Source organism: Euwallacea similis, chromosome 6 (genome assembly GCF_039881205.1).
Source record: "Euwallacea similis isolate ESF13 chromosome 6, ESF131.1, whole genome shotgun sequence".
NCBI classification, from domain to species: Eukaryota; Metazoa; Arthropoda; class Insecta; order Coleoptera; family Curculionidae; genus Euwallacea; species Euwallacea similis.
The window spans coordinates 5,316,690-5,330,423 of NC_089614.1; the positions used below are offsets into that span (position 1 = coordinate 5,316,690).

The 13,734-nt window shown below is 37.8% G+C and overlaps 2 protein-coding genes across 3 annotated transcripts; both read right to left on the reverse strand.

The window, feature by feature from the left end:
- Positions 1-685: 685 nt before the first annotated feature.
- On the reverse strand, positions 686-2,478 carry LOC136409618 (M-phase inducer phosphatase-like). 2 transcript variants are annotated; one of them, XM_066391245.1, is made up of 2 exons: positions 2,132-2,478; positions 686-1,979 (listed from the first exon to the last, which is right to left on the reverse strand). In XM_066391245.1, the coding sequence occupies exons 1-2, from the start codon at positions 2,185-2,187 to the stop codon at positions 1,034-1,036; spliced, it is 1,002 nt and encodes a 333-aa protein (XP_066247342.1). In that variant the 5' UTR covers positions 2,188-2,478; the 3' UTR covers positions 686-1,033. The 2 variants fall into 2 exon arrangements, with proteins under 2 accessions (XP_066247342.1, XP_066247341.1); XM_066391244.1 differs by having other exon boundaries at positions 686-2,027.
- Positions 2,479-5,267: 2,789 nt separating this feature from the next.
- On the reverse strand, positions 5,268-7,797 carry LOC136409537 (M-phase inducer phosphatase-like). Its single transcript, XM_066391114.1, has 3 exons — positions 7,559-7,797; positions 6,255-7,304; positions 5,268-6,203 (listed from the first exon to the last, which is right to left on the reverse strand). The coding sequence occupies exons 1-3, from the start codon at positions 7,609-7,611 to the stop codon at positions 5,948-5,950; spliced, it is 1,359 nt and encodes a 452-aa protein (XP_066247211.1). The 5' UTR covers positions 7,612-7,797; the 3' UTR covers positions 5,268-5,947.
- Between the last annotated feature and the right edge of the window lie 5,937 nt (positions 7,798-13,734).

The following is a 13,734-nucleotide window of genomic DNA, read 5'->3' on the forward strand; positions in this document are numbered from 1 at the left end:
ATATGAGTACTAACATTTGCATGGAGCTTAAACGGGAATGAAGAACAAAGCCCCTTGCAGACGGCGCAATTTGATTACCGCGAGGAACGGCACGCACTTTTGATGGTCACAGGATGCAATAAGTCGAGAAGATTTTTTCGCATCACAATAGAATTCGCTATATTTTCATGTAGTAACATGCAGTAAAGGATCTAGAATCCTTCAATCAGGACCTTTTAATTTTAGATTAATACCAATTAGGTCAAAATGACTATGAAGAGATGGGTTGGCAGCTTCCGTCGACATGTATTAGCTATACCGCTGATAGAAAAAATTAAAAATTACGTTTTCTCCGTTCTCAGAGTAGCCAAAACTTGTTTTTTTAAGGTGTTCAGGAAAAAAATTAAATTTGTTTTTTTTTTTGAAAAGAAGTCAGTTTTCAAAAAAAAAGGAGAAAAATTAAGATTTTTTTTCTTCAAATGTGTTAAACGTTACTGTCCACTTTTAAAGTGCCATTTCCGTTATGTTCACAGTCATACACGAGATTCTTCCCTGCCATTAAGTTGCACAGTGTGATCGCACATGAGATCGGACTGGGGCAATCAAGGTCAAAAAATTGCTGCAACTTGATTGCTGGGATGAATTTCATTGTCCGCCAGGATCAGGAATATAGGAGATTCACTTATTCGCGTAGGCACACGGTATATAAAGTATTTAGTATTTATTTTAAATAAGTATACACATGATACCCAAATTCGCCTAATCATTAACTATAAATGCTTTGTATCAGTATATCTCATAATAAGCGCTTCAAAAAATCACCCACATCGTTTGTTCAAAACCTACATATGTAAAGCTTTTTATCATCTTTTTTTATCTCACATATGGCTATGTAAATTCCAATAGAAATGGCTTTTAAAATCATTGACAATTAGCATAATTGCACCTCTCTAAGAAAATTGCACATAAACCTAAATTGTACAGAATTTACTTATCACATGTAAAACTTACTATACTGAAAACACGCACAAGCACTAGATTCTATATACACCGGTCACAAAACGAATTTCCTAACAGTCCTACTCCTCACGATTTTCTTACAACAGTTTTTAACATCAGAATCCCAAGTTCGAGAGGTTTGTCTGAAGAAATCCATTTCGTTACTAAACTTTGGATCGAGCATTTGTGTGTACGCAGAAGGGCAGCACAACACGGAGTTTTCTTCGAAGAATTTCCTATACCCACCCTCTAGGATGTAAATTTCTGGGAAGCACAAAGCTGGATACCTGTGAACATTCCTCTTACGATCCTCCTGCCTTAAGTATCTATAGAGGTTTGGCCCTCTCTCTGCAGAAAATTCACAGTGGAATATTAGGATACTGGGTTTACCTGCTTCTTCTAAAAGAGCAGAGCATTGATCGTGCGTGTAAATATTTAATGCCCCCTCAATGTGGCCACCTTCATATTCATATGGATATCTGCAGTCTATTACTTTGAAAGAGGGCACTCTCAATTCACCATTTAATAGTCTATTTAAGGTCGTAGTGTCAATTGCTCTTAAATCCTGATGGCGCGATGTGCTCGAGGGAAGTGAATAACTTCTGGTAAAGTCCGCTATTAAGTCGGGCTCCGAATAAGACCTTTGGATGGCAGTTTTGATCTCATTTTCCGAACTCAAAAACGTCACATTTCCCGAGGGCACCACTGCGTTGCCGTACTCCGCTGTTCTGGATTTCCTTAATAACTTCCTCCTTCTGAAGATGAAACTTTCCTCCTCGGCAGCACTCCTTTGGCATATTTTTTTCCTCTGTGGGCTGACAGTTTCGTCTAGGGAAAAAGCTGTAGGGTCCGGTCTGACGGTGACTGTGATTATGGGCTTTTTGATTAAGTTGCTGAAGTCTGTGGGGAGACTTTCACACACCGAGAATTCGGAGAATTCCTCCAGGAAGTCGTCTTCATCAGCTATTGATTCTAAGGGGGCTTCGTCGAATCCCGAGTCTCTGGAATTGGAGTCGTATAGGGAAAGAGGCTCTAATCCGGATCTATAACTAAAAAGAACTTTTCTAGCGATATCTTTAAAAATGTTCATTTGAATTCACTGTCGTTTGTTGATTCTTCTTCCAGGGAAGATGCGAGAGTGTTGAAAGCTTACCTTTCGGAACAAGTAGTTTGATCGCAGTCCATACTAAAACTGGGAATATCACTCATTTTTCTAAATCAGCTGCCGAAACTTAAAACCGTATGCACAAGCAACTTAATCGAAAAAGGGTCTCCACTCTCCAAAGGGACGCAAAGGACTGACTTTTAAGAGCGGCGAATTGCTTATATCAGTAGTTTAAGGGCGCGAAATCTTCATCCCTCTACCTGCTATTGGGGTGGGGATGCGAGTTTTTAGTGTATGGTCAGCCCACCATCAGGGATAAATTTCGGTTTGGCCCTAAAAAGGCATTGACGGATTTAGTTTCAGACTACAATTGATAGGAGATAGGATATTAGTGGTTTGCGTTAGATGGATAAAAGAAACATATTTGTAAACACATTTGAAGCGATAAGAGTAGTCAGGATAATTTGGTAAATACAGGGCGTCTCGAAAGTATATATAACCGAAAACTAAATGGCTGAAATTTAACCACCATATTATTGGAAAGTTGCTTCCCTATACAGGATTTTGTAATAGCGTGTGAAGCCCTGATGGACTCTAGGAGCAGTAAAGGGAAGATCATCGATTATTTTCGAACTTTAACACTCTGTATAGCAGCGGCGTAGTTGCAAGTTTTACCTCGCTCCCCGTTGCAACATTTGAATCAGAGCCCAATTACACGAGGCGAATTTTTTCGGTCTCTCCCAAAAGTTCTTTTCTGAAGGCTGAAATAAATATTATTAATATTCGTTTTTTAGGGGCAGACATAATAAATTATTCTGAAGGGCTTATTATATTTCAACTTCGGCTAATGGCGGCGGCCCGACGAGAAACGGCCCCCCATCATCGTTCGGCCCCTTCGCGTTGCGGGGGTGCTACGCCACTGCCTTATAGTTACCAAAATGTTTAGACAACCTTCGAAAGGTCGAAGAGCCTCTCAATATCTTCTCTGCAGCTTCTAGAGTTAATCAGATGTTTACCAAACGACGTGTTGCCTGAGTTGGTCCTGAAAATTTATCGGGTGATAGTTGCTAGGGAGCATATAAAAGTCGGAATAATAGACGCAGACTTTGCTCAAAAAGTATTAACTGTGACCCAGCAGAAAAGGGCACATCGTTAATGAATCCTTGGTATTCGTCTCAAATTTGCAGTAAATATCTGGTTAACACTAGAGCGGTAGAGAAACTAATCAGAGCATGTATGAAACTTTCCACACCCAGTATATCAATAAAACACTTTTTGCACGTTTTATGTAAGACCTACGATCCTTAATTTGATGAGCGCCACCACCTCTTGCAGTTCGTCCAAACATTTTGGTAATACCCTGTATATTGAGACGAAGCATTTCTGAGATAGTTTGTGCAGGATGATTCATTAGTAATGGGACAATCAAAAGTTGGGGATATACGTCAAATGGAGACGATTGGAGAAAATATGCCTTATCCGAAAGTTAGTTTCGGATATACAGGGTGTTTCCTAACTACGTGTAGAAAACTTAAGGGCGTAATCCTGAATACATTTCAAATGGAAAATGTCTAAGAAACAAATGTCCTCAAATGCTTCGTTTTCAAAACACAAGGTGTTAAAGTAAACCAAAAAAAACGTTTTCTTTGAATATTCCTAATATGATTCAAATCGGATTTTTGTATTTTAACATGCGAATATGTAGTAAAGAACCCCATATTTACATGTATTCGGATTTTTTCTATGCGACAGTGACGTACGCTTAGGATATTTTTATTAAACGTTCTACACATGAAATGTACGACACTGTGCTGCCGTTAGTTCAGACCGATTTTTATGTTTTTTGTTCCAAACAGAACCGAAAAAAATTCCAAGAACGCTTTATTAATAATTGACCAGTGTAAGGTTTATTTATCTCAAAATCAAGAAAAAAGTAACTTATTTGAATATTATAAGAACTGTTGAAAATGACCACCATTACCTATAATACATCCGTCTTAAGTCAACGTTGTACTGATTACAAACTAGCTGCTACTTTTAATCATCGGTATATATTAGTAAAAAACCCAATTTGAGCCATATTGGAAATGTTCAAGGAAAGCGTTTTTTTTTAAATATATTTTAACACCCTGTATTTTGAAAACGAAGCATTTGAGGACATTTGTTTATTAGACATTTTCCGCTTGAAATGTATTCAGGATTACGCCCTTAAATTTTCTACACGTCGTTAGGAAACACCCTGTATATCCGAAACTATCAACTTTTGGATAAGACATATTTTCTCCAATAATTTTTTTACACTTACTTACATTTGACGTGTACTATCTTCAACATTTGGTTGTCCCATTGTTAATGAATCATCCTGTAGAGGAAGGTAGTGTTATCTGCCTTTGTAGAATTCGTGGTTGATGTATGGCGGTGAATTTTCGTGGCACCTTGTAGAGTAAATTGGTGTTCTTCCCTGTATAACAAACTAAATAAGCTACTCCCTCATATCAGTTTTCCTATTTTTTTCAGAAGTTTTGAATTTTCCGATTTTTTCGTTGTAAATGTAGGCACAAAATGACGTAGTTTTTACAAAAAATTAACGCTTTCCATTAACAGGGAGATTTTCTGGTTGCTCTCATGCAAGCATCGCCACTTCCTCGCAGATTATCAATTTCGTCAAATTTCTGCTTTACGGTTCTCCTTATACCTCACCTCCATACCTGCACTAACATTCTCTTGAGGTTTAATTTGCCAAAAAGAACAATTTCCATTGTTGAATAATTTATTTGCCAATTAACAGTCCAAACAGTGAAGATTTGCATGAAGAATTGGTGCCAGTAAGGGAAAACCCAAGTTACTTAAACCTGCGTGGTACGTCTTTTTGCGGTTTGTTTGCTCTGAAAGAGCACAAAAGGCCTAAAAGGTGCGGATCAATAGGCTTTAGGTAGGTGGAGATAAATATTATTGAGTGGACATATTTTAAGAGAACAGGTACCACATAAAGAAGTCAGGTACCTACGCGCAACATGTTGATTTGGGTGCACTTTTCAGCTTAAGGGCGTTTTATTATAGAATGCGATCATTATGTGTTGTTATTACGTGTTGAAACTTTTATAGGGCAGCTAAATTTGCATTCTAGCCGGCTCATGCCTTGGGGAGCGGTTTTCAGGCGCGCTCGAGGGAGATGAAAACGGCATTTTAAGAGTTTAAAATAAAGAGTAAATTTATTCATAAATTAAAATAACATTTTATGTACATGGATAAATCGAAAAGTATTACAGCATAAACATATAAATCGCAAAAATCGTAGAGAACGAGTCTTCATTCTTACATTAAATCAGTCTGTTTAATACCCAAAAATTAGAATAGTTTGATTAAATTATATGGCTCGTCTCCAGAGTTTTGCTTCGAACACACGAAATTATGCTAGAAAAATACTGAAATCATAAGATTAAAAATAAATATAAGTGCTATAACCTGGCGAAAATTATAAACTTCCCCCGGGAGCTCGTTAATGTTGCCAGGAATAGCATAATCACATACATAGGTATTGCTAGAAATTGCACTTAAACAAAAATAAAAAAGGCTGTAGTTAAGTCAACCAAATAAAAAAACAAGAAAACTTTGGTGGTAGCATTGCATAATTGAGCCCCTCATTGGATGATCGAGGAAACATTGGAAAAGCTACTTTAGTAAATATTCTGTCTGTTAAATAAGTTAATCTTAAATCCTAATAAGACTGTCTCCTAGACAAGTGTATCAATATGATATAATCCGTACATTTCTCAAATGTTTATATGCTCACAACAATCAAAACGTTAACTTTGTAAATTAAATATTATACTTTGTACTGTGAAGGCCGCAACAGCCCAATTCTCATAATCTTTTCAAACCTCTAAGAGGCTTTTGACGGTTATCTGCATTCCAGGTCTTGGACTTTTGCCTGAAATGGCGCAAGTCTTCTTCATGGTCTGGATGAAGCATTTCTTTGTAGGACGCCGGAACGCACATCTCCGAATATTCCTGGAAGAACTTCTTGTATCCGCCCTCCAGGAGGTAAATCTCGGGGTAGTTGAGCATGGGATACTCGCTCCTGTTCCTCGCTCGGTCTTCGTTGCGCAAAAAGCGGTATCTGGAAGCATTTACGTGGAAAAAGTTTATTTTTAATATGATTTCTACTTACAAATTCGGTCCCCTTTCGCTGGAAAACTCGCAATGGAAAACGAGAATTTGCCTCTTGGTGCTGGGAGTCGGAATTCGGCTCTCGAAGAGGAGCTCGCAGATCTGCTCCTTCGTAAAGATATTAACGGCTCCATTGATGTGCCCGCCCACGAACTCATAAGGGTATCTGCAGTCAATTACTTTGTAGCTTTCAACTGAATCCTGGAATTCTCCATTCATCAGCCGCACAAGGGTTTCAACAGTAATTGATTTGAGGTCTTGGTGCCTTCCATTAGTCAATGGTAAACAGTAGCTTTTGCTGTAATCACCAATTAAGTTTGGTTGGGTAGATGACCTTTGAACTGCACACATGATACTTTCTTCTGTAGCAGAAAATTGTCGTTTGAAAAAATTTTCTATCGGTTTTGGTTGAGGAGATGAGAAGTCAGTGAACAGCTTTGACCTCTTAATACAGCCATTTTCAAGATCTGGAATGGGAGGTTCTGGGCGTTTGTATGAAGATTTGTTTTCCTTGTCCTCGTCACTGAAGAGGCTAGTTCGCACTCTGCTGCTTTTGGCAGAAGTTGTAGGGTTTTGGAGAGATAGCGCACGCCGGAACATTGGCCTTATAATAATGTCCTTGGGAGATGAGACTTTTTGATGAGGCGAATGCTTGGTCCTCACCACCAACGGATCATTTATTAGCTTGTTAAAATCTTTCGGCAAGGCCGAATTGCTCTCCAGAGGCTCTATTTCACAAAAGTCTTCCAGGATGTTATCATCCATGGAGCAAATTGATCCAGATCCAAATGACGACGAGAGACCTCTGCTAGGAGAGGCGTATGAGTGAAACTTCCCGTGATCCCCTGCAAAACTCATTCCGCAACCAGAATCCTGGGATGTTGCATCAATATCATCTAAAGACCTCCTCATGGGGCAGTGAGGAGAAGAGTCAGTTGCACATGAAGCAGGGAGAGTTGTTACTCCCTCAAATAAGGAGGACTCTTCATTTTTCACTGGACTGATGGAGTCTTTGAAGAACTGATCTTCTGAAGCCTGCCGGTTTTGCATCCTGAAGGCAAAAATCATGGCAAAATTAGCTTTTCCTTTGTCGGTTAATTTTGCAAATTTATATATAAAAAAAAACGAACGTCCAGAATGGATCTCATGAACAAGCAGAGCATCATCCAGGTACTAATAAATAAACCATTGGGAGTAAATATGGCAATTGCAGGCTGGGCATTTAAAAATTAAAGGACCCAGCAGCCATCGCACTTTCACTATCAAAATTAAAGTGCGATAGACGCCAGTACCATAAATGTTTACCTGGCAGAAAATTCGCAAGTATCACAAGAATCATTCCCTAGAGAATCCCACATTTTGCACGAAAAATTCTTTACAAAACAAGTCTTCAAACAATCATAATTCCACAGGACGAAGTTGAGATTCGGTACCACTTTTTTCGTCACTACTACGAGAACCGACTGCGCGCGACCGCCGGACGCACATACGTTAACCGAAGTAGTACTGACATAAAATAAAAGCACGGTAAAAGTGAACACCGCCAACTGTCTTTATTCGAGTCCCCACACTACAGTTAGGAAGTAGAGGGAGGGGGAGACACCCTTCCTAACTTTCATATAGGGGATGTTACGGGACATTGGGGCGCCAAAACATAAACCCGCATGTGTTGTTACATATGGACATTTCAAATGCTTTCCTTGCTTTACAGCATTATCAGTTTTTTGACTGGTATTTCTATCGTACTACCCCTGCAAATTTAGAGGTTTATGACCTCCAGAACATTTTTTTTGTCGTCTTATTAATAACGTTTTTGGCCTACGGCTCTTGATTCAATCGATCGGATCGAATGTACGATCGCTCCATAGATGATCTGTATCGTCAGAAATGAGACTTAAATCTACCGCACTTGAATCTTGAGCGACTATCCCCGCTACGTGGTGGGGGTTAGCTTGAACTTCCAAAACACCCACATCAAAGATTTTTGGTCGGCCAAGGACATTCCCAAGTAGATTTCAGAGCAGTTGTTGAATGTTGAAAATGCAGCTTGAATTGGAGCGATTGACCTTTTAAAGTCAAACATATGAACCTCGCCCATCGAGTGATCTCGGGGGATCATCCGAGAGCGGAAAATCGAAAACACTATTGGTGCTAAAGGGGTGAATTGTGATGTTTACCGGTCACCTGCTTATTGGAAAAAGGAAATAAATTCGATATTTTTTCTTTTAATTTGTCGGGCAGCAACGTCTACCATCCAAGTCGGGGTTCTTAGAGCCGTGAAATTGCACACTATTCTCGGAAAACTAATTGGAATTTATTTATTTTTCCAATAATCAATTCAATTGAATATCATAATTCACCCCTTTAATACCGATAGCGGTTTCCATTTACTGCTCTCGGGTAATCCCCCGAGATCACCCGATTTACCAGATTCACATGTTTGACTTTAAAAGATCAATCGCTCACAATTCAAGCTGCGTTTTCGATTTTGCGAAAAACTGATCTGAAATCTAATTCCGAGCGCTCTTAGGGGATCAAAAGTTTTTACAAGGCGATGTGGTAAGGATAAGCCTTGATCATGAATTTACCATTGATAGCCCCAACTAGGTTCGAGTTTTCGGACGATCCTTGATCCAAGGTTGACGCCTGTAATCGCTAAGTTCTGGAGTCAAAAATCATTTATCACGCGATTCCAGAAACGGTTAGTAAGGCGAATGTCGTCGATGTGGAAATTGAGCCTAACTCAAGCTTGGCATTCGATCCGAATAATGATACATTTCCACTAACAACGAGTATTCTCGAGAATAGCCAACTTACCAATTCTAGATTACATTGACGATCCAAAGAATTTTGTTGTGTTGTCCTATATGTAGGACAACACAAAATCATTAATCTGAGTTACACCTTAGCTTTGCTCATAATCACGACTATTATAGCTTCGAGATAAACATTACTTTTACATAGATTTTTTTATGCATAATTTTTCAGAGTATCGCAACTTGATAAGACTCCAAAACCCCATAACGATCAACCACTTATCATTAAGTCGTCAAGTAAGCCGCAATCACGGCAAAAACAAACAATAATCAGCAACTAGCAGCTCTTACGCAACCAGATCTGGTAGAAATATATGCTTTCCGGATATCCTTCAAGGCGGCGGTTTACCATGAAAACCTCTAGCAGGGTGGTATTTGGTGTAAAACTTAAAAAGCGAGGGAATAAAAGATGCTATTCTACTTAATCGCCCTGTATATTTTTAATGAGGAGTTCTAAAGGAAATTTAACATGCGACACCCTTTAGGACTCAACAAAAATGCGAGGCTTAATTTTTGGTAATTGTTTGTGAATCACCCTGTCTATCAGGACATAGAGAAATCATGACTTGGAAATGAAAAAACGTACAAGGCATTGGCGAATTAAATATTTTTCGACTATTAACATGTTTCTTTAATGTACAGGGAATCACACACAGATTATACCACCACAATCTTGTGGCGCGGTACTAATGATGGCCGTTTGGTTTGGAATCCCTGGTGAATAATGAGTTTGTCACTATTAAACAATGGTATGACTTCGATCAACTATCGTTCAATGTCTGTGAAACACATAATATTATTCAGACGTGACGTTGAAGATGTGCACCTGGAGGTCAATCTTATTAACGTTCCGAGCCTCTGAAGCTCACTCTAGGCAATAGAATGAAGTTTCAGCACCACTTGGCGGGTGTATGTGGCAGAACCTTCTCTGGTTGCTACCCGGTCTGCCTGATCTCCAACGATATTGGATCTTCGCTTGTCCGTGCGTTTGCGACACAGCACTGGCAGAGTTCTCAGGTTCGCCTGGGGGGGCCATTTGCCGGAGTCCTGCAGTCTCTTGTTTGTTGGGCAGAGTATTCTCTCACACTCTCTATGGTTTGTACATCTTTACCAACCATCATAGTTGCTACATGTTTGATTTATCTGCTCTGCATAGAGACAGCAAAACGGGTTTATCGCATCCATAGAGCTTTTTAAAATGTCTCACGGATTTCCGAGGTATCTGTTCTCCTTCTCCGCGAAAAAAATGTTTAGGTGTTGTTTTGAGGATTAATTCAAGTCAAACCGTTAATAAAAAATTATGCAATTGCTGATAATAGTTGGCCAATTAATCTTCGATGAATTGAGCGCAAATTACGAACTTTATCCTCTTGTATCTCGCGCCTATGTGGGTCATGCAAAAATATTAGGCGATTAACCCAAATAAGCCCAATAAGAAGCTGTGTTGTTGGCAAACTTGGAGGACACCATTAAATAAAGAAATAAACATGCACCAGAAATTATCAGCAATAACAACCGAGCGGAAATTATTATCGCGGCCAGATTAATTAAACGTTTTTTGTTTATTTATAGAAGTTGTTATCTAATAAAGCAGAAGGCTTTATTATTGCAATTTGCGACTATGTTAATTTCTTCGTACGAGGAGATGAATATAGGTTGGAATAAATCCATTTTAAACTAAGATGCAGTTTTTTAGGAAAAATGAATTTCTCCTTCGATTGTTATTTTTTAGGTTAGATTAGATTGACCTTGTGCCGTGACCTAAAAGGTTTATTATGCCTTATTATCCATTATAGCGTATCCATCAGATTAAACTTCCTAAGGGAGTCAGTAATACCTATAAGTGAGAATTTGTACAAGTCCGATGGTCGGATGCGGATACTCCTAATTTCTGATATCTGTCTTTCAAAAGCTGGGCATTCACTCAGGATATGTCCCGTCATTTCTTTGTCCTAATATACAGTCTGACCGAAAAAAAGTTATCCAGCATGGGGATCTCTTAAGCGATATTAGATACAGACTTGGTTAAATGGGAGAAAAATTACGCGTTCAAAGAAGTAATTTCACGGTGCGAACAGATATTTTTGAGTTTTCAGTTATTTCCAAAAAAAAACGAAATTTTTAGATTTTTTCCGAATTATGGTGAGAGGTAGACAAGAAGTAAAACCACTTTTCCGTTGTATATTTTATGAGTTTCAACAAGATGGTCTTGGTTTTATTCTGCAACACTTCGTTTTTCATGAGTGATCATTAGTTTTTTTTCAAATTATTGCCGTGATAGTTTTTTTCCAATTTTTATATTTTACTTGTTTTGCATTACTAAAATCAATACTTCCATATTGAAACTTATAAAAAACTGTAACAAAAAAGTTTTAAAAATTTTTTAGCTGCTTTTTGAGCTGTTACCATAACTTGGGAAGAAAATAAGACCCTTTACATAAATTGACCTTCAAATTTGACGATAAATCCGAAAATGGCAAAAATTACGGGGTTCTTTAAAAACAAAAACATAATTTGGTTCTACAACACTTTTGTGACGGACCTTGTACATTTGATATTAAATTTAAAATACACGCCTCTAAATGACCAAAAACCTCGACATGTAACATTTCCTTCTAAAACTCACATTTACTGAGATTTCGCATTTTGACGCACCAATGAGCAACCCTGTATATCCGAAAGGGCCTTAGAGCTCAAGCAAAGGAAGGATGGGCAAAAATAAAAACACGTAGCTGTGAATTTTATTAGTTAAAACATTTTCACTTTCACCTGGGATAACTCGCACAAACCTCACAGACGGGTGATGGAGGTCGGTTTACTTTTCCGTTTGGCAAAGGGCCTCATTGAGCAGAAAATGTATGCCACTGAACGAACGTCCAGAGTCGTATCCGCCAATTAATGCAGCGTTACCGTAATAAACGGAAAAAACAAGTGTTCGATGCAAGATAGGGTAACTACAAGGTGCATAGGGCGCTGAAGGTAAAAGTTGGAGGTTATGATCGCGGGCTACTTCTATTAATCGAGGGGTCATGTGGGACATACAACGGAAAGGGGGTGTCGCGGTTCACGACTCTCATCCGACCGAGTCGGCATCTGCCCTTTTGCTTCGTTTTGTTTCATGGTTCGTGCCCCCTGAGAGGCCATTCAATTTACTTACTCCAGATTATTAACACTTGTATAATTACAATACTGGGTGTTTTAAAAATTGTTCGCGATCCGTCTACGTTTCTTTGAGAATTGGAATGACAAATGGAATGCGAGATTGTAGAAAGAAACCATTGAAAACTAGTATATAACTTCTTTCAACATTCCTGTCCTGTCATATTTAAGTTTTTGCTCTGACTTGCATGCTAAAAGAGATACTAAGAGATTGCCCACTGTTGGAACATCTTGTATATGGCTACTTTTCCAAGTGTCAACACAGCGGTGCCCAGTTGCGTTTGATTTTTTAAGTTTTACTGAAAACTGCACTCTTTTGTTTCACTTTATACCAAAGCCCATATGGCGTTGCCGTAGCTGCTTTAACAATATTGTCAAACTGTTGACCTAAATCTCCTATTTTTATAATTGATTTATAACCAAACGAGAACAGTACCTCTATCAAAACAACGTTCATATCTTCCCAACTGACAAAAACGTCAAATTGTGTACTGTTTATAGACGGAAATTCGAATTAAAGTGGCAGTGATTTGACTTTATTTTAGACCCAACATGGCAATATTACACAACAATCTACCTCCTGAACTAATTTCATTGACTTTAGAGTTCAATTTAAAATCAACTGAATACAAAATTCTAAATGTGTGTGAAATTGTGTATGAAAATTAGCTTTGACATACTTATAATTTTTTCACAAATGAAGAGTTTCTTTGCTATCAAAAACATTTCGTTAGGTTATATTTGATTTAAGCAAATTCAGAATGTTAAACTGCAAAATTAACCTGAACTTTTGAAATTATTAATTAAACTTTAAATAATGCAAGGAATTTGAAATTTAATAAAAATTAATTGACATGATTTAAATGCTCCTATTTGTTTTAGAAACAGCTCCAACACGTCCCTGGTTTTTATTATATGAATTAGATCATTTTTGCAATTATTAAGAAGGATGAAGAGCGAGTTCATATGAGATCTCAGTGGCGTAGAGGGCATTCTTTTATAAGTTCAAAGTTTTTAAGTATTAAATAATTGTTTTTGTAGTTTTTATATTTGAAATTTACTTTGTACATGTTTTTTTAATTCTTCATACATGTGTTGCCAATGATACCCCACTGGCTTTAGCACATAATATCAAACTTAGGCTTCAACACTAAATTTGGAATAATGCAGCGACGTGTTCTTAATAGAGTTTGAAAAGGGGTAAAACATTATAAAAACGTTTTAAATACCCTCTCCCCCTTCGTTCTAGGTTTAAATCTCATCCCATCAAATTGATAATTTTTTAAAATTTCAAATTAACCGTCTCGATAACCTTTACAAGACTGCACAAATCTGGTTACAAATCTATTTTAGTTTTTGAGATACAAAGGCCTTTCGATTCCTATTTTCATCATTTTTAAAGTGTCTTAAAATGAAATTTTTTCCAACTATATTTGGAAGATTTCATAACTTCAATTGAGGAACATATTCAGATTCAAAATAGAATCCACATCAATTATTTAGTAC